The sequence below is a fragment of the Oryzias melastigma genome, linkage group LG6 (genome assembly GCF_002922805.2).
Source record: "Oryzias melastigma strain HK-1 linkage group LG6, ASM292280v2, whole genome shotgun sequence".
Classification (NCBI taxonomy): domain Eukaryota; kingdom Metazoa; phylum Chordata; class Actinopteri; order Beloniformes; family Adrianichthyidae; genus Oryzias; species Oryzias melastigma.
Window position 1 is genome coordinate 22,712,052 of NC_050517.1, and position 20,746 is coordinate 22,732,797.

At 39.2% G+C, this 20,746-nt stretch overlaps 3 protein-coding genes across 4 annotated transcripts in view; 2 read left to right on the forward strand and 1 right to left on the reverse strand.

Moving 5' to 3' along the window:
- Positions 1–5,079, forward strand: part of prr5a (proline rich 5a (renal)) — a gene marked incomplete in the record, with an annotated part of 9,117 nt that extends 4,038 nt beyond the window's left edge. Inside the window, 6 exon segments of the mRNA XM_024282499.2 lie at positions 1,751–1,808; positions 1,884–1,975; positions 2,052–2,192; positions 3,175–3,313; positions 3,380–3,652; positions 3,743–5,079. Of these exon segments, the coding sequence (XP_024138267.1) occupies positions 1,751–1,808; positions 1,884–1,975; positions 2,052–2,192; positions 3,175–3,313; positions 3,380–3,652; positions 3,743–4,026 (987 nt within the window).
- A 651-nt stretch (positions 5,080–5,730) lies between these two features.
- On the forward strand, positions 5,731–6,972 carry tmem60 (transmembrane protein 60). The gene is made up of 2 exons (XM_024282509.2): positions 5,731–5,929; positions 6,091–6,972. Exon 2 carries the CDS (start codon positions 6,163–6,165, stop codon positions 6,565–6,567), a length of 405 nt encoding a protein of 134 aa, XP_024138277.1. The 5' UTR covers positions 5,731–5,929; positions 6,091–6,162; the 3' UTR covers positions 6,568–6,972.
- Positions 6,973–8,453: 1,481 nt separating this feature from the next.
- On the reverse strand, positions 8,454–20,458 carry LOC112152729 (lysine-specific demethylase RSBN1L). Of its 2 annotated transcripts, none has more exons than XM_024282496.2 (8): positions 19,694–20,458; positions 19,313–19,438; positions 17,632–18,308; positions 12,206–12,343; positions 11,978–12,120; positions 11,587–11,754; positions 11,325–11,433; positions 8,454–10,700 (listed from the first exon to the last, which is right to left on the reverse strand). In XM_024282496.2, the coding sequence occupies exons 1-8, from the start codon at positions 20,175–20,177 to the stop codon at positions 9,189–9,191; spliced, it is 3,357 nt and encodes a 1,118-aa protein (XP_024138264.1). In that variant the 5' UTR covers positions 20,178–20,458; the 3' UTR covers positions 8,454–9,188. The 2 variants fall into 2 exon arrangements, with proteins under 2 accessions (XP_024138264.1, XP_024138263.1); XM_024282495.2 differs by having other exon boundaries at positions 11,325–11,436; positions 19,694–20,454.
- Positions 20,459–20,746: the final 288 nt, after the last annotated feature.

Sequence of the window (20,746 nt, forward strand, 5' to 3'; positions counted from 1 at the left end):
CAGAAAGACCTAAAAACAGCTGGTGAACTTAGGGCGTTTGGTTGATTTGTTTACATCCTGCTCTCCACAATGAAACTGCACAGTCATGCTGTCCCTCCAGGCTGCAAAAGACACCTAAAATATGTTCCCCAAGCACAAAGTAGTCTATTTAAGTGTACAACAAGTATGCTAAGAGGCGGTGTACTTGAAGTTTACTTTTTACATACTATCTAGACCTGCATAATACGAGGAAAACTTGGGACATTAGTGATCAATATTTCTATGATGATATGATTTGCGATATATATGCAAAAATACAAAACATAATTTTCATTTCAGTGCAACAGTTTTATTTCAAGAAAAGTCAAAATAACTTAAATTATACTACATGTTATCTCAATAGGAGACACTTCCATTTTCGGGAAACACACCAAAGAACAATTATTTACGTGGTAGTACTGGAAAATATGCACAACAATTAAAAACAATGTAGGTAGTGTGAGCCTGGAATATTTTGAAAAATATGGTTTCTCCGTCTATCCATGTAAACATTTAATGCACGTGTGTCAAAGTCAAGGCCCGGTGGTCGGATCCGGACCTCCGGGTAATTATATCCGGCAGTCCAGATTATTTTATTTTGTTGTTATTAATGACCCGATGTTATCTTGAGCTTATTTTTATCTTGTATAATTTTGACAAATATATTTTTATGGAGAGTAAAATATTGAAAGTTATTTAAGGTTTAAGTTGATTTATTCTGGAATAACGTTCCTGTATTTTTATTATTCATTATTAAGTTAAAAAGTTACGGTTTTAAAGTTGTAAAAATTGGCATTGTGCGAGCTTTTTGGACTATTTGGGCATTTATTAAGATTTTTTAGGCTGTTTTGGAGTTTAGTTAATATTTCAGCCGCATGCTAACCGTTTTGGCTAATTTAGCCTTTTGCCAATTTTGTATCCATTTTGGAATTTAGCTAATATTCCAGCTACAAGCTAGCTATTTGACCAATTTAGGCTTTTTTGTTTTGTTTTTTTAGGCTATTTTGAAGTTTAGCTATTTTTTTCTTTTAGCTACATGCTAGCTGTTTTGACTAGCCTGTTTTTAAAGCTAATTTAGCATTTAGCTAATATTTTAACCGGCTATCAGGTTCAGCATTTACAGCTGTTAGCTTCAGTGATTTCAGCTATCAACTTAAGTGTTTTCAGCTATCAGCACTAGCATCTTCAGTGGCCAAATTCAGCTTTCAGCATTCACACTAATATCGCAAGTAATGCCATATATGTAGTTCATAATTGTGTCAAAAAGTAATGGTTTTAAAGTTTTAAAAATGTAGTTTTAGAGTGTTCAATAAATGTTTATCGTGATCGGCCTGCGACCTAATGTGTGTTTTGGATTTTGGCCCCTTGAGTGATTGAGTTTGACACCCCTCATTTAAGGTAACAATTTATCATGGTTTATGCTGTCTTTTGATGTGGATACATTTTTGATGCATTTTACAGGCCTTATATTATCTATATATCGTAAACTTTAAATGTTCCAATTTAATCTAAAGAGGTATTCAGTTAGTATATTTCCTACACTAACTTGCTATACTTATACTCAAGTAAACTTGATAAAAAGGGGATTTTAATTTTATTTCTCATCAGGCATCTTCTGAAGACGGAGCTGGGGTCCTTCTTCACGGAATATCTTCAGGTATTTTTCAAACAACTGCTGTGAAATCAGCTTTGATAAGTCTTACCTCCCATAAATAATGCTAATTCTCCACAGAACCAGCTGCTGACTAAAGGCATGGTCATTCTACGGGACAAAATCAGGTTCTACGAAGGTATAGTTGCATTTATTCTTCATAAAGTTGGGTTGGCAACCATCTTCTCACGTCGCTTTTCTCTGACTTTTGCAGGTCAGAAGCTGCTCGACTCGCTGGCGGAGACCTGGGACTTCTTCTTCTGTGACGTTCTCTCCATGCTGCAGGCCATCTTTCACCCGGTGCAGGTACGCAGCCGGCAGAGAAGTTTGCTCGTTCTGAGTTTGAGTTCGTCTCACTTCTGCTTTTTTTTTTTTTCTTCAGGGGAAGGATCCCTCCGTCAGACAGCTGGCTCTGCTTCATTTCAGGAACACCATAGTCCTGAGCGTGAAGCTGGAAGATGCCCTGTCTCGGCCGCGGGCCCGCGTGCCCCCCTCTGTTACACAGATGCTGCTTATTCTGCAGGTGAGCGTGCAGATGATGTTTTACATCTTTGCATCAAAACAGAACACGATAAAAAGATTAAATAAAACACATTATAGATCAGTTAACTAAACACATGTATAAAACAGCCTCTTCAGCTGTTTTTAAAACGACTCGACATTCCACATCCTCTGGACTACTGGTTAAAGACCCACTCCAACTATATTTTCTAAAGTTAAATCATTCCAGTGTTTTTTTTTTTTTTATGATTTTGCCATTTTAGCAAAAAAAACAAAAAGCCTTTGTAGTATTTCTTTAAAAGATTTTCTGCAGAACAGCAGGAGCTTATTAGGAATTCATCTCTGAGTTGTGGGCGGGACAGTTGATAAATAACTTCCCATCATCCCTTTGTTTACGTTCTCTCCCACTAGCTTATAGCACCTCACAACCCCAAGCTAAAAACTGGCGAGTAATATCAGAGCTATCCAGCTGTACAGTTTTGAGCAAGATAGCAGCCCAGATGAGGAAAATTAAGATGTTAATGGGTTTATTTGTCTGCAAGTGAATGTCTAAGAAATGTAGCGGAGCATGGAGACTCATTGCAGTTGCTGCGTCACAAATCTGAGTTTTTTTAAACTGCTGGTTTTCATCTGTTCCTGATCCAATACAATGAAATAAATAGTGACAAAGTTTTTGTCTTAAATTATTTTACGTATCTTTATGAGAAAATTTCTACAAAAATGGGAAACACAATTAAGTCCTTGCGCATTAAGAGCTTTGAAAACCAAAATAAAAGTTTTAAAATCAACTAAAAAATGTTTCTGTACAAATGTCCTCTGTCATCAGAAAATTGCCACAAGAACATGTTAAAAACATGACTTTCAATGGAGCGGGTCTTTAAACATTCAATAACTTAAACTCTTAAATAATCATTTGGATCATCAATTTCAGAACTTTTTAAAAATTCTTGTGAATCTAAACCCAGATAAGGAACCTATAATATGATGGTGGTCTTTGGTTTTAGGGGGTTCATGACCTGCATGGAGTCAACGAGGAATACTTGAGGTTGGAGTCTCTGGTTCAGAAGGTGGTCTCACCATACCTGGGCACTCATGGTCTTTATTCTGGAGACGATGACGACGAGGATCATTGCTCTGTTATGGGTGAGTCAGAGGAAGCTGATTGAGTCTTTGACTAAATGTCTGGACTAAAGCTGTCCGCGTTCTCAGACAAGCATTTGGCGTGGGGCTGGTCCAAAGATCAACAGTCTAAAAACCCCGTGGTACGATCAAAAAGCTACAACATCCCTCTGCTGCTCACTCCGGTGGCTGAGTATGACCCCGACGCCAGCTCTGTCGGTAGTGGAGGAATCCGGCGCCACTCGGCCTGTGAGATCACATCATGTCTGGAGGAACCAGGACTGTCCTTCTCCGACCTGACTCCGAGGTCCGAAACCGCCGGCCCTTCCTCCAACAGGCTGTGTGTAGGCTCTCAATTCAACGGTACGGTCGGTTTAAAGATGTCTGCATACGTAACAGAGGTTATCTAGAGAGAACGATGAAGAAAGAATAACCCAACTGTTCTATTCAAAGGTATCGTACAAGCGGGAGCAGCTGTGATGGACTTGCCTCTATCTTCTCCCTCCATCCTTCATTCCTCTGGAGCTCTTCACGGCACTGAGGCCACAACAACAGTGACTGATCTGAGTAAGGGGGCTTCCTCCACACCGCCCAGCGAATGCTCCAGTCCCGAGACCATAATAGGACAAAGGCTGGAGTCGACCGACTCGGACTCGGACGGCATATTCCTCGAGTTCCCACCTCACTCCTCTGAGGCGGTGGGGCTTATCTGCGACAGCAGGCAGAGCACTGTGTAACTGCGTTTGCCTTAAGGAATGCACCCCGAATGTGTGTTTCAGAAGGGAATCCTCTCGTGATATTTCAATATGTTGGTACAATCTTCCTTATTTAAAAAAAAAAAAGTAACGATGACAAATCTCTTCCAAGTTATTTCACGGGTGGATTCAAACTTTTTTAATCTCCTGACACAATTAGCAGCTAATAAAAGTCAAGTGAAACACGAGTGGTACTTCAAACACCGTGACGGTGTTGCTCAGGATGGTCTTACGTTATCACAACGGAACAGATTTCAATCTACCATGAACTGAAATGTACAAGCCAAAGCCCAAGTCATCCTGCTGATTAGTTAAAGAATTCCAGCTGCACTGTCTTGATCAAATGTGTTTTTATTCGCAGCTAACAATGTGCCATGGTGCATATCTATGTAGTGAGCAGCATTGTTTGCACAAACTTAAACATAAAGGAATTTCCTTTTTTTTTTTTAATAATTGGAGTTTTTGCATGTGGAAGGCTGCGTTCAAGAAACAAACGAGCTAAAGAGGAAAAGCTCTTCTTAGGTTTATTATTTAGCTCAATTTCATCTTTAATTGTACAATCTTAAGCATTTCACATTTCATATGCTTTTTCATGCCAGCTATGCTCTGAATGTCTGTTACATGATTTCTTTCCTCGGAGAAAACATTTTTAATTCCTGCATTGGCTTTGGAGCTAGAGGAATATGGTGATGTTTATTGTTTACATTTGACAAAAACATGAACATTTCAACGAAATGTTGTCTGAGACACTGTATTTTTGCACCACCACTACCATGTACATAAAAGTGCTTCTTTTTTCTCTTTTAGGACAGCTAGATATTGTAAAGCAAGCATTTACGGCGGAAGGAATTTCAATAAGGGCTTTGTAATGGAATCTTTTTTAATGATGTTTTACCTCAAGTGTTTTGTACTTTGCTTTTTTGACAATCTTTGATGTCTATGGAGTTGTACTTTGTATAATTTGATATACTAGCCCTGTAAAAAAATACAGTTTAGCAATATTAAAAGAAATTGGAGATGTCCTACTTAAAATGACCTATTAAAAAGAGTGTTATTAATGGAATGTGTGAATGCTAAACGAATAGAAGTGTCAATGGTTTTAACATTTTTTAAGGTACATTTCTACTATTTATTTTTTAACTTTGATCCAACAATCTTTAATCGGTCAGCACCAAAGTATATTTTTGAACTCCCATTTTGCGATGATTATTGCTCAGTCATAAGTGTATAGAAATATCTCATTTTTACTTTAGAGTCAAATTCTCTCAATTGTTGACTTTAAAAGCAGTTTTGTTCCATAAAAATAAGAAATTTTATGAATTTACCCATAGACATTTTTTCTTCATATGTTCGAGGATAGGGTGTATGCCAAACATTTAGAAAACATATGACGGTATATCAAATTGAGGATCCAACAAACGTATTTTTTCGTATAATTTAAGAAAAATGTTGTTTAACTCCCAGAATATTTTGAATACATTTATATTAAGATATTCAAAAATCAAATTATAAGAAGTTTTGACCAAAAATCCAAAAATCTATCTATCTATCTATCTATCTATCTATCTATCTATCTATCTATCTATCTATCTATCTATCTATCTATCTATCTATCTATCTATCTGCAGTTGATATTAGGATCTTCGTTTTGTTTTGAAACGTTACCGGAAGTCACAGGGGAAGCACAGGATGAGCCTTATTTTGAAAATCCGTGCCGGAAGACTAGATGTTTTTCCAAGACGGAACATGAAAACATCTCAAAACTGGCGTTAACTACAATAATTTACGTAATTTAAAACGCGTTTCTAATGTGTTGAAGACTGTTTTTTTCATGGATATTCGTTATTTATTCTCAAGCGGTCAAACTAAGTCAAGTGTGAACTCGGTAAGACGTCTTTAAAGCAATGTTTTGACGTTAGCTGCGGGTTACTATTACATTTTTAGCTTTAGCTTGTGATAATGTCGAGCGGTAGTCATAACAAACCTGTATTTCTGAACATTTAAAGAAGCTTTACAGCTACTGGAAGTGTGTCGGTGTACTTTCAGGTGACCTGCTGATCGCTGTGGTCGCGTGCCTCTTTGGAGACGCGGGATCCAGACCAGACTGCCCCTCCATAGATGAAGATGTCCCTGGCTCAACGTGTCCTCCTTTCCTGGATATTTACCCTGATCTTTCTCATTATGTTGGTCCTCAAGCTGGACTCCAAAATCCACTGGAACTGGTTTCTGATCTTCCTTCCCGTTTGGACTTTTGACGCCATCCTCATCCTCATGCTGATCGTGAAGATGGCAGGTCGCTGCAAGCCGGATTTTGACCCCAGGGATGGCGAGGAGAGCGTGAAGAGGAGGCTGTGGTACCTGACGGCCCTGCTGCTGAAGCTGGCCTTCTGTCTGACTCTGTGCTCCCGCCTGGAGAAGCACACCGACGTGCTGGTCAGTGTTGTGTGCGTCCCTCTGTGGCTGATGCTTGGTGGAGCGCTGGTGGAGTTGGGACACAGTGTTTTCCGCGACAGAAGGGACTGAACTTCAAACATTTATTATTTGATTGTATGTATATGAGACACGAGCACATACTCAAGAGGAGCTCCAACCGAAGATGATACTATTATTATTATTATTTTACGCTAACGTAAAGCCACAAATTATTTATGCAAGGTTCCTTTCTACAAGTCAAAACAATATCTAACTGTATTTTTTTGTCTATAACAGTAGCTAATAATGTGTGGTATGATTGACAGCTCTTATTTTTTTTTTACTTTTCACTTAGATTGTCACATAATGTTGATGTTTTTCATCTCCCCCTCGATTTGAGTCAGGTGTAGAGCCAACATTTGGACTCGATTTGGGAGGAAAAATGTTCGAAAAGTAGCTTTAAAGTTCACTGCATCTAGTTCTATAAGGTATATATTAAAGATACATTTGTAAAAATGGGTTTTTGATTGACTCTAGGGCAGGGGGCAGAGAACATGTGGCTCTTTTACCACTCCATAGTGGCTCTGGCTTTTTTTTTTCTTAAAAGTAATGGTTACTAATATATTTATGGCTGATGTGCACCTATGTAAAGGGTTTTACATCCCTGCTGACATTAGGAGCCCTTGTTTGCACTATGCTTCCTCCACAATGCACAGATTTAAAATTCTAAACAAAATTGTGGTAAAAATAGTCAGATCTCAGTTTACTTTACAAGTGTAGAGAACATAGTGTCTAATGCTGCACAAGAAAGTTAGTAGTTATCCACAGGGGTGTTGCTAAACTATGAAGGTTTGTATTTCCTTTTACTTTTTCTACTGGATCATAAACTAATGCAGTTTTGTTTATGTTCTGGCTAACAGCAGTAGTAAGTAGGATAAAGGATGTTGACCCAGGAAGTCATAGAACCTGTTAAAAAACAAATTCACATTTTGAGAAAATCCTAGTTTCTCCCCATATTTCTGTTTTCATTCAAGTAAAAACAAAGCAAAATTCAGATTTATTATATATATATATATACACAATGTAATGAATGCAAAGCGGTATCCAATTTTCCTAAAAATTAAAATAAGACCTTGCAGCTCCTATTAGGCAAGGCAAGGCAAGTTTATTTGTATAGCACATTTCATGTACAGAGACAATTCAAAGTGCTTTACATAAAACATTAAAAGAAACAATCAAAAGAAATAGTAAAAATGTCATTCATCATCATTCAAATCATTAAAATAAAATTAAAAGAAAGTAAAAAGATTTTAATTTAAAACAAGCATAGATTTCAGTCGGTAGAAAACAGGGAGAAATGTTTCTCTGAAAGGTTGCAGACCCCTGCTATAGGGAGTCTCAACACATTTAAAAAAAACTAATCAAAACCGGATTGTTGATTAGAATCTTTAGACTTTATTTCATATTGGAGTTTAATCATGTTCTAATAGGGCTTTAAACTCAAAATTTGACTTATTCTGGAGCATTATTGTCCAATTATTGGTTATTTAAAACTCTAAAATTTGACATCAAGGTAGAAAAAAGAAACTAGGATTGGCTGCACCTGTGCATTTATAAAATCAAGTGAAGGCTTCTTAGAGATCATTCCATTCAGGGGGATTTTCTCATGTTTTCTTGTGTTGGATTTGCCAAAACCTGTAGTTTGGACAAAACTGCATCTTCCATCACACTAATAAAAGTGAAACCACAAAAGCATCCAGATCAACTCTTCTTCAGTTTATTTCTGTTTTATATCCCTGATAAATATTTGAAATCGCACAATTATACTGAAGATAGGACAATTTCTAAACCCATCATGCACTTTGTCTCAGCACAGAGTGAATAATTTTTATACTTTATCGTGGTCTTCTTTAAAAATTATATGCAATAAAAAAACATCTCCAAACATGTTATTGTATAATTTCAGCAATACTGGTGGAAAGTAAATAACTTTGGACTTCAACATGTTGAACCATTTATTGAGAGGTTCTGATCAGAGTATAAATCACACTACCAAGTCTTAATCTTAGGAAATAAAATGTATTTACAACAAAAAGTTTCACATACATCCAAATAAAAACAGACAATAAATGATATAAATAAGTTCTATGGAAAATAAAACTCGTCTTACAAAAAATATATGCAATTTCTGTATACATTTTCTCACATTGGTGCTAATAACATCTATACTGTACAGTTTTGGTACATACAGTATCATTTACAGCCCTGTGTGAGTCAAACAGTCCAGTCTGAAAACAAGTACTTTGCTCAGATTTGGGAGTGTTCCACGCAGCAGATCCCATCGGCCCAAACCGGGAAGATCCGGATTTCAGCTCTGAAGAGCATCGAGTTGTTTTAAAAGTGGTTCGTTCTGATGCTGAGGAGCCAGGATGGTTGTTTTCAGATTGGTTAGTCCAGTACCTAAATTAGGTGCTTTAGAAGCAAAGCTAAGTAGTGCACAGGCACTGACACACGGGTCACATGACAGTTCATATAAAGCCTACATACATCTGCTAACAAACGTGAAGTGAGCTACTCGGCTTACATTCTTCGGCCCCATTAAAATACTCTCCAGAACATCCTTGTTTCTCTGCGTCACAAACATGTGGCTGATGATGTCTAAAAGAAGGATGAACCTTCAGTGTTTTAACAAAGCCCTGGAGTAAGTTATACAGTAAAAAAACAAACAACATTCATATCAAGAAGTCTTTCTGCGTCGGCTGTGTGTGAGTTTTCTGGGGCGGCTTTAATGAGTCCTGTAGCGCTGTGGAGGGTTTCCCCTGCACCGAGTCCTTTACTTTTGGTCCTTTAGAGGTCACAACGGGTCCAGGCTTGGAGAAACTGTGATGGTGAGGTTTAGGTCTGTCCGTTAAGGAAAGGGCCAAAGCGTCCATTGGTTTAAAGAGGTCAAAAGTGACAAAAGTCCGTGAGGGTTTGTGTTCACCGGCTTTCTTCTCTTTGCTGTTAAAGTCCTTTTTTACTTCTTTCTTAAGCGGAAGGTTTGCAGGTTTGTGTGTCTTCCCGTCCTCTCTTGCTGGCTTGCTTTCCTTGCCCTCCCTGTGGCCACTCTTCTCCTTCTTCCCGTGAAAAGACTTGTGCTTGTGTGTGCAGGCGTCGAGCGCCTCCTCTTTGTCGAGGCGTGAATGAGGCTGTGGGCCTCCCCGGTCGAGGTCCTTCTCTTTCTTGGGGTGTGGCTGCGTTTTTGAGTCCCACTTGTCCTCTTTCTGTGCAGGCGGGACGGCCTTCTCTCTCGTTCTCTCTTCGTCCTCCTTTTTCTTCGTCTGCTGGGGCACGAGTGTGCCGTCTTCTTTCCCTCCCTCTGCTTTAATCTTCTCCCGTGCTCGGTCCTTTTCCCTGTCTCTGGCCCGGTCTCGTTTGTCCCTGTCCTTACACCTGTCTTTGTCCTTCTTCTCCTTTGTCCTGATTTTTTCATCTCTGTCTCTTTTGCTTTTGTCCTTTTCTTTTTTGATATGCGGCGTGTTGGAAGAGCTTGTTGAACTATCTTTAGCTTTCTCTTTTAGACCGTGACCTGGCAGAGGGGTCTTCTGCGGCTTCTCTTCGTCCACGTCACTTTCCTTCCTAACAAACGGCAAAGACTTGAACGCAGGGCCGTCCTCTGTGCTGCCTTCAGGGACCTTCTGTGGCCTTTGATATGCGTCTACACCCCCTTTACCGTCTTCTTTCTCATTTTCCTCAACTTTGCACTCTGTCGGAGTGGAATTGTGAACCTCACATCTTTCATTGCTAACTGAAGGCGGAGGCTGTGCTGCCGACAACTCCTCACTCTCAATTCTGTCTTCCAGCTCTTCCTCCTTAAAAGTCTGTGTCAGATTCTTTAAGGGCAGCTCCTCCTTTTCCTCCATGTCCTCCTCCTTAAGCTTCATCACCGTCTGCACAGCGAGGTCACACCTCTCCCTCTCTTCATCCTCATCTTCCTCTTCTTTGATATTGCGCATTAAAACTCCCGGTGAGGTCTTGCCCCCCTCCCTCTGGGCTTTTTCCTCCTCCTCCTTGCTCTCGTGCTGGTGATAGAGTTTGAGTCGGATGTGCCAGGCCAGACTGCAGACGGCGGACACCGTCTTGAACTGGTGGACCACTCCTCTGGGGATGAAGTAGATGTCGTCGTGGTACAGCTGGATGCGGGCGTATCGGATGCCTTCCCTCCTCAGCTGGTTAAGTTTGGCATCATCTATCCACTGAACACACTGTGGAGGTAAAGACAAGAGGGTCAGAAGATGGTCCAAAGAGCGGGGTTATGGTGTTGTGGAGGACGAACAGTTTCTCCTCCATGTTCGTTTTTGACTCCATCCGCTGAACAACATGCCACAGATCAAAGCTGAGCTCCTGATTAGTTGATGCAAAGCAAATTCTTCGCTAAAATTTCATTTCAGGAATAAAAACAAGTTTATTTTAAATTATGAAAACTGTAGCAAGGACCAACAAACAGCACTTTAAAGCTGACAGTTGAGTTAGAGTTTGGTTACCTGCTAACGTAGGGAAGCCTCAATGCTCAATAATATTTGATTACATCAGGCTAAGTAAATTGAAATTAAATTTTCTTTAATATTATTTCCTAGCAAATTAAAATAATGATTTTTCTGAAGTTTTTTGTTGTTGATGGAGCTTTTTTTAGAAAAAACTTCAAGAAATTGAAACAATAAGCGACAAGCCCCAGTGAGTCGTTTATTTGAGTGTCTGACTGTGATGATCAACATCTTATTAAAAATTGGGAAGATTTATGAATTATTATTTAAGCTGGTTTAAAATAACACATAAAAAAAACATGTACCAAGCATATCTGCCCCGTATGACGGGAGAAGTGAGGCTACCTGAGACAGCGGGGGCTCATGGAGGTCCAGCTGCAGCCGCATGACCACATCTGGGAAATCTCCAGCGTGAAAACACACCACATCTTTGGTGATCCGGGCGGGGGTGTCACTGCTGGGAGCAAAAACAAATCCACTTTGACTGATCTGAGGCGGTGCTGAAGCAGGTAAAAGAAAACATGCCGTCTGCTGTGATGTTCTTACATGTTTTCAAGTTTGTAATGAGTTCCTTAAACAGTAGAAAAAAAAAAAAAAAGTGACTCACTCTTCTCCGCAGCGCACGGCCTTCAGCACACCTACAGCAGCAGTAGTTTGTCTTTCGAAGCCCTGACCGATGTGGTCGGCGTGAGCTCTGGTGCGGTCCTCAAACAGCATTTCTCTGGGCTCACTGGCTCGGGGCAGATACTGCAGGTTCTTGATCTCATTGGTAGACCTGAAGTGAATTTGTTAATCACTGTTTAGCTTGAAGTCAAAATTAATTTAATCTAAAATGTTAAGCAAAATGGTTTATTTTTGTGAATGAAATCGTGTTTGCAGATTCCAAGTATCAAAGAAAAACAGCTCATTCAAAGCTGCTTCCACTATAAGCACAGCTTGTTGCAGAGAAGAGCCCTTCTGGAGTTTGTTGTGCACTGAGGTCAACATCACCCACGCACCTTTTCCTTTTGAAGGGGGATTTTGGCATGTCCGCCATGGGAATCATCTGCTCCCCCGGTCTGACCCACATGATGGGCCCGTCGTCACTCTCTGTGGGGCTCTGCAGCCTCAGGCTGGAGAACGTTCCCCAGGGCAGAGTCCGCTGCACACGTGCAGAGAAATGTTAGCTTACGTAATGACACACAGCAGCCGCCGCTGTGTGCGTGTACACAGACGTCTGCACCCACCTCAAGGAATGGAGAATCCTCCAGCATGCTGATGAACTCGGGGAAGTAGTCTCCAACTTCTTCGTCCACAGCTCCAACCAGGCTGACCTGCCGCATCGCCCCTGCCCGGTATGTTCCCTGGGAGTATGTCCTCTTGACCTGCAGGAAGGACCGCAGATCAGACCCAGCAGATAGTTTGCATTTCTGAACAAGATAGCATGCTGTCAGAGTTCTTTTTAAAGACCAACTCTGCTGAAAATTGTGTTTTTGGTGTTTTTAAGCATGTTTTTGTAGCATTTTTCTGATGGTGGAGGACATATACAAAAACAAAATATGTATTTCTTTATTTAAATCACTGTGAATCAAGAGCAGATGAAAATATGCTGTTGGAAAAAGCTTGTAGGTGGCGTAGAACCTCGTCTGAGCTGTGGCTAAAAACTATACAGCTTTTTTGTTGCACTGGTAATATTAAGTTGGGGTTGTGGGGGGCTGTAAGCTAGCTGTAGGGCATGTAGATGATGGGGAAGGGGGCGGGCTTAGAACGCACCAACAGTCCCGCCCACAGCTCACAGGGAAATTTCAGATTATCTACTGATACAAAAACATATCCTAGAAACAGACAGAATTTTCTATTTTGACCACTAGGAAGGAAAAACAAACCAAACATTTAAAAATGTAAAAATAGAAAAAACACGAGGTTACAACAAAACCTGATGAGAAGTTTGCTGTTTAGCTGTAACACAACCATGTTACATGTTCATGACAGCGGACCAAAACCTTTACCTTTTTGTTCACATAATCCAAAATTTCAGCATTAAAACTCAGACATATTAAATAGGGGTGTAAGAAAATATCTCTTTAGCGAAATAACACAACACTTTGTTTGGCAATGCTTGTATCGGTTTAAAATAATGACAATGAGATAACTATTTATAAGCAAACATGTAGTTCAGTTTTTCTTTTGTTTTCGACTTTGAGGTTTCCTAAATTACAAAAAGAAAAGCACCGTGAATTTACTTGGGTAAAAGCAATCTGATCAATAAATAACATGCATTTTACAGCTTTAATTTGGTGAAATTTAATTAATATTCAGATAATTCTTAAGTCATAAGTTAACAAAATAGTGAAATATTGTTATTGAGTAATATCGGGATATGCATCGTGTCATGACACATGTATCACGATACGTCTCGTATTGCCAGACTTTCGCTAATCCACATTTCTGGCACAGATACAATAATTCAGATGTAAATCATACAATGTTGTACTTTTTAAATTTGACATCTGAAGATGTATTTCCTAAAACAAGAACTCCTTTTGGAGATTCAGATGAAAAAGAGACTCAATTACAACAGAGGTATCTTAAGTGTTTTTAAACGTTTGATGATTATATGGCGAGAAACTAAAATTCTGTCAAAATATTACTTTTTTTAAGGAAATATTGGACTACTGGCAAGAATGAACTTGTAAAACACTAAATACTTTTTACATGAATAACTGCAGTTATGCAGTGTGGTATGCCGGTGATCCGAGTGTGGATCGTTTGCTCGGACAGTCTTCTGCTCCGTCAGGTGAGTTTCTTTGCCAATTTTTCACAAGGATGCTATGATCTTCATACCAGACGCAGTAAACTTCCTGGTTTAGAGCTGCGTTCACAAACACAACAAACCACCAGGAAATGAAACAGCTCCTCAAACTAAAATGGAAACAAAAATAGATTCTATTGCTCTCCTGTCTTTCTTTACGTCATGGGACCCTGATTTCCAAAAGACACTGAATCCTCCCGAGCACAATTCACGTTGAGGTTTGTCTTGGTTGTGTCTGTGTGAGGAGGAGGCTACAACTCCAACAGCATTTCAAGATCCTTTCAAGCTACGTACACACCAGGCATTTGACGCTCGTTCTGGAACGCACATTTAGCCTATGGTTTCACACTGGGCAGAGAAGGGCTTCTTTTTATTTTTCTACTGTTTGAAACTTGTATGAACTTTGTTTCAACATGGTGGAGACGGTACTCTGAACAGCTCTTTGTTTTTTTTTTGTGTTTTTTTTAACCTACGAGTTTCTGTTTGGAAGGGTGTCTGCAGAGGGACAACAGGAAGTCCTCCTCGTGATTACAGGTCATTAAACTCCAGGAAAGCTCTGCAGGTGTTCTGAATCAAACAATTAATTGTGAGACAAATTGTGTTGATTTTTTAAACACCACTTTAATATTTTCTGATTAACTGAAAACTGGGTTTCATTAGCTGTAAATTCATAAAATTAAAATTTATGTGGAATCTCCCCTCTTTACCCAAGCTTATTGTAGTAAATATGGTTTGAGATGTGTTTTATGAGTTTTTATCCATGTGTCCTTGTCTGTAACAAAATCTGTGCCTTATACCTTCACTTAAAAAAAGAAAATATATCAATTTTTTTGGTTTGGTTATAGAAAGACACCAATTGGCACCACATACCAAAAATGAACCAAAGTACTCAAAGTCATATAGCTTTATCAAAACCATATTTCAAAAACTAGTGGGTTTCGATATATAGAAATTGAATAAAACTATGGAATTTAATAAAGCCATTTTAAAAATTATCTTTTAAAAGTCCAAATCATGAAAACCTTGTCATGAGTTCACTATACAAATTTATAATCTTCATTTCAAAGTTTTTTTTAATGAAGGTTAGAATAAAAACCAAGAAACATTTTAATACAAAATGATCGAGTCAGTTTAAAAAACTTCAGTTTTCAAACATCATCATGAAATGAGTCAGTCAGTGATCATTTAGAGAAGACTAATCTCGGTTCTTAGAGGAACACTTCTGACGTGGCTGGAAATTTGTATTAATTTTCCCCATTGAAATACTGTGAAATCAAACCTGTTCAATCTGTCTGTTTTAGTCTGTCGAGTGTTTTTATCTCATACTACTATAAGGTGTTTTTTCTGAGCTGTGATTCCCCAATAAAACAATCAAACCTACAAAGTAGTGCTGGGCGATATGACGATGCATATCATGTGGGCCATAGAAAAGTGTCTATTGTGCAGTTTCTCTTCTATCGTTTATATCTGAGCTAATTTGATCAATTATTACACCAAATATGACATTAAATAGCCTGAAACAATTTCATAGGTGTTGCTTTATCAGTGTGTATACAAAAAATGTATGCAAGGGAAAATAAAGACAAATTAAAAAGAGATTCTCCGAAAAATAAACTCTAATTACTCAAGGAAAGTCCACAAAAATGAACATATGAGATTACAAAAAATAAAAAAAGAGAGAGATAAATCAAACTGTGGAACAGGTTGTAACATGTATCCGGAATTAGTACGAAAATTTGCTGATTCGCAATCTTTATATATATATATATAGAAGGGTGTAGTAAAAGTATTGATTGCTCTGAAATACAGAATATGAACTAAAACGAAGCCGAATATGCCGTGCTACTGCCACCGGAAGTAAACAAATCTTCAAAATAAAGTGTCAGTGATGCTTCCTGTTTTCAAAGTAAGACTAGCGGGTTCTTTTTTTCCGTTCAAAAAATGAGACCGAAGTTCCACTTACTGGCATAAACTGAGGAAAAAAAAAAAAAAAAAACAGTGCCTCCCTCGTGCTTGCTCTCACTCAGCGCTAACACATATGTAATGACCCTTTATGTGCAACTTGAAGAGAAAAAATGACAGAGCGCTAAAGAGAGTTAATAAAAAAAGAGCACGGCTCCCAGCAAGGAGTCAGAAGGAAAACGGTGCCAAAACTAAGTCTTCTCCAATGACTGTTGTTGCGGGAGATTGATCAAAGTTGCAGCGAAAATGTAAAGTTATAAGATGTACAAGTTTGCTTGGATTTGCGTTAATAGCTGCAATCACAACATCGCAAAATCCTAAAGGGGCTGGATTATGCAGTTTTTAGCCAAAATAATAAGAAAAACGTTTCTATGACATATGGGCGGGATCGCTGGCGCGACGCAACCCCCACCATGTTCCAGGGACCCATAACTGAGAGCTTTCCGTGTATACGCTCTTCTGCTGGCTCACAGTCCCTCAGATGCCAACTCGGACGAGGAAAACGAAGACGTACAGGGACACATTTGTCTACAAGTCGGTGCATCAGAATGGAGCAGAGCAGGGATCTGGTGTCCTGCCAATTGTAGTCTGTAACCGCATTTTTTCGTCTGCACAAGATTCACAACAATTTGAATAAAAGAAATACCCAGAAATGCAATTTTAAGCTTAATCTTTTCTTATTTATGTCCTCAATAATCATAAAAACACCACTAGAAAATGTTAAAGACGCCAAAACCAGGGTTTTCATCACATTGACACAAATCATTCAAATATTTAATTGACACCCACTGGCAAGAATCATAATGTTTTTGTTCTTTTTTTTTAATCAAAAGACTTCAAACTTGTCATACAGGTTTGTCTAATTGGCCAAAAAGAAAAAAATAAATAAATGGAGCTAAAATTCTTTGAGCTTAAAGACATTTTGGTGCCACACAAAGAAAAGATCAGTAAGTTTAGAGATGACATACAAGCAACAACCTATATTCATATATCTCTATTAGTATCTCTACTATTCCTGCAACATTTATGGGTTTATATTAAGAGTAACCAACATACTGCCATGCATCAGCAACCATAACGCGCTTAAAGTCGCCTTTCTTACCCGTTTCAACCCACAGTTTGAACTTTAGCAGGTCAATCTGGCCGTGTGGTTGTTCTAAAATGCTTTTTTAAGAGTGATATTTACACAACCAGCAGTTTGAATCTCCATTTAATATGACACAGAGTTACTTTGTTTTTAGTGTAAACAAGAACCCAAAATAAAGCTACATTTATAAGAAATTACTGTGAATTCGGCTACAAAACAAGTGCTTGAGTTTTCCCCGAACAACATTAGTATTTTAGAGTGAAATTGTTGAATACGATAAAAATAATGAAGTTAACTCATTATCATAATACATTTTCAAATAATTTTTATCTTTTTATTTCCCTTTTAAGCACAGAAAACAAATTAATTAAAAGTATATGTGATTTAACTGATGTTTGGATTTGTTTCTATATATTTCTTACAAAATGTCCACATCTTTAGATTTTCCCATAAAGAATTAAAACCACACATTAAAAAACAACAATTATTTGAGACTGCAAGTAGAAAGTAATCAAAGAGAACCAGTTTTTACTGTCACTGCAGGGTAGAAAGAAACTTTAAGTCCTCTACGTACCAGCGTGAATTTCTACGTCTAAAACAAACTGTCACTCCAACCTTCACCTGCGTGAGGATTATTTTTAACCACAAACACCACACCTTGAAGCTACAGAAGACAATCTTAAGATGCTTTGAAACTGAAGGAAATGTTGACACTCGAGCGTGGTCAGAAGAGCTCATGGCATATGTGATGGCTACAAAGAGCATCAAAGCTTCCAACACTTCAAACAATATTCTTCTTAAAAAGCTCTTACCTGAGAGTGAAAGTTGGCCATGGTCGTCGTTTCTATGTCCTTCTTTCCAAGCACTTCCATCTTCACTGGGGAGTTGGGGAACTTGTAGGAGAAGTAATCCAGGAAGTCTGGAAGGTAGGACGCTGCTCCGTGGATGATTCCCATCACAAAGCACGCCGCCTGGGACTCGTCCTCGCTGAACGACAAGCTAACAAACTCCTCAGCGAAGCGCTCCACCTCAGATGGAGACAAGCTGGCGAGCTGGTCGTAGTAGGCGTGCGCCACGGACGCCCCTCCGTTAGCCTGCTGCTCAACGTGGATCAGACGGCCAAACTCCAGCTCGGGCAGGCCCGGCGTTGGGGTGCAGTTGAGCGGGGAGCTGTACTCCAGCCGGTCCCGAACCATGGAGTGGATGGAGCTGGAGGTAGAGGCAGTAACAGCAGGATCCTGCAGGTGTTGATGCGACACGGCGCTGCTGCCGATTAGACTACCGCTGTTGTTCCCGTTGATGCGGCTAAATAACTCCGGCAAGCCCAGGGACACCCCCGAACACACAGTCTGGCACGAGCGGTGATACATTTTGGGCCGGCTGTGGCGCTCCTTTAATCGCTCGCCGTCTTTGTGTTTCTTTTTCTTCTTCTTCTTGAGTTTCTTCAGCAGCAAATCTTCCTCTGAAACAGCTTTGAGTTTCTCCTTATCTGTCACACAGAACAAGAGTTGTTTACATCAAAACACAATGTTGTTTATCTTTTGATGGCTTTATGATGACCTTTTGATTTCACAAGCATTCACACCCAACATGGTTATTTTTGCCAAAAAAATGTTTCGTTTGTTTAAATTTCCTCTCCAATTATCTTTTGATCTATTTTAAAATCTTTCTCAGTGGTCTTTTAGTTATGATTATGTTTTTAGCCCAAAAACTTTTCAAGGACATAATTTCAGCAGAGCAGCAGGAGTTCATCAGAAATTTGACTCTCAGATGTGGGCGGGACCTTTGGAATGTAGCAAGCCTGCGCCGACTTCCTATCATCCCTTTGTTTACATTCTCTGTCGCTAGCCGTCCCTTAAAAACCAAACCTAACAGTGTTACAAAAATGTCAAAAATATTGGAGCTATCCAGCTGTACATTGTATAGTCAGGTGGCTGCTTGGACCAGGAAAGCAAAGACGTACATGGATCTATTTCATCGGAATGGAGTGGAGCAGGGATTAGAGCTCGTACGTCACAACTAAAAATATTTAAAAGCAGCCCTTTTTCATCAGCATTACAACAATTTGAAAAAAGAATTACACAGAAATACAAATTTAAGCTTTATTTTTTATCTCTTTGATAATTAGAAAAAAACAGTTAAAAACAAAATTTCCATTAACTATAAACCTGCTTAGAGCGGATATAAGATTTATTTTTGTTTGCTAACTAAAAACGTTTTATCAACAATTATTCTTAGAAAAACATTTTTTTAAATAAATCATCTAACATTTAATTTTTTCATCTGATTCACAATGTTTTGAATAAATAAATATTCTGTTTTGATCCTTATTTTCCTTTATGAGAAACATGCTAAAACACATTTTTTAATTGGTGTGTCTTTAAAAACTAACTAGAAACATCCTGAACATTTCTGAAAAAAGTTCTTTAAATAAAAAAACATTTCCAGCATTTTTCTAAATTAAATAATTTAGCTTATATTTCTTTTTCTTACCTTTTTGAGGAAAAATCACATCTCCATTTTCCCTGGTAATGTCGTGCACAGGTGGCAAGCTGTTGTTTTTCCATTCTTTCTTCTTGTCCTTCTTCCTCTGTCTGTCTTTCTCCTTCACATGATGATCTGGAAGGAGCACCATGGAGAGCAGAGTGAGCTTCATTTCATCCATAACTGATGAACAAACATTTCCACGTGTATATCCCACCATATGGGCCCATTTAAAACACTGAGGCCTGTCAAACCGTGTTTTTAACCCCACCACAAAACTCAAATTTTATTATGTAAATGCTTTTAAATGGCAGAGTTGTTGTTCCATTAGCTAACATTTGTGTAAAAACGGTGGCGTGAGCGGGAAGCGGGCTGGCGCCGCTGTCCTACCTCTCATTTTAACGTCGCCGTTCTCCGTCTTTGTATGGCAGCTAGCGGGGCTCACTTTCTCTACGGCAGCTGCGGAGCTCCGCGGAGCGTCGTCGCCTTTATCCTTCTCTTTTAGCCGCTTCTCTTTAGCCTTTTTCACTTTCAGTGGCGAGGCGAGGAAGTTGCTGATTTTGAAGATTTTCCGGACGGGGGTAACTGGCATCCCCGCCGCGGTGGAGTGGCTGGTCTTGGCCGGGCCGAAACTCCATTTCGCTGGGCTTCCACAACTCTGCTTCCCGTTGTGTTTTTCCCCTGCGCAGACGTCTCCGTTGAGTTTCTTGTGCTTCAGGCCTTTCTCCTCCACGCGGATCTTCTTTGGGGGCGGCGGGAAAATGTCGCTGGAAGACTGCGGACGGCTTTCGGGCGGCCGTTTGGCTATCAGGGGTTTAGGGGAATTTGTTTTGCTGTTCGCTGCGAAATGCATGGAGTCTACGGACTCGGCCATCTTGGAAGTTTCTATTTTTTACGGTCAGACGTAGCTGCGCGAGAGACAAGCCAGGGGCGTGGTTTCGTGGGTTACGTCAGACGCATGGAGGAGGAGCCACGACCTGCAGGACAAGAGGCGGGCGGAGAGTGCGACAAACAACACACTGCGGCGCTGTGATAATACAGCCGAGAAATGGAAGGACTTTAGCACATGTTATTGATCTTCCTCATAAGGACTTTTCTTTGCAATAAGGAAACATTTTATTTAACATTTTTAAGGAAATAAATGAATTCATTATAAATTCGTTGACGAAAATGGCAAAATATCACATTCGTAATTGTAAATATAGTGTTTTTGGTCACTTTTATTATTATGACTGTTTAAAAATAAATGACTCAACTAACAAACACGGCTTTAAAAACTATCAATAGTCTATATGTACAATCAGTGTTGGGGTAATGAATAACAAATAATGAATTACTTTTGTCAGTAATTGAGTAATGTAGCAAATGAAAATTCAAATTTCGGTTAAAAAAACAATTACTAGACTACAGCACTACTAGACTAGACTATTTCACTACTCACAT

What these genes read in the sequence shown, in the direction of transcription:
- tmem60 (XM_024282509.2), top strand. Translation starts at nt 6,163, where the DNA reads ATGAAGATGTCCCTGGCTCAACGTGTCCTCCTTTCCTGGATATTTACC.
- LOC112152729 (XM_024282495.2), bottom strand. Translation starts at nt 20,177, where the DNA reads ATGGCCGAGTCCGTAGACTCCATGCATTTCGCAGCGAACAGCAAAACA. An exon ending in TGTGATTTTTCCTCAAAAAG is followed by an intron (nt 18,309 to 19,312) that starts GTAAGAAAAAGA and finishes TCTGTGTGACAG; the next exon opens with ATAAGGAGAAACTCAAAGCT. An exon ending in AGGATTCTCCATTCCTTGAG is followed by an intron (nt 12,121 to 12,205) that starts GTGGGTGCAGAC and finishes GCACGTGTGCAG; the next exon opens with CGGACTCTGCCCTGGGGAAC.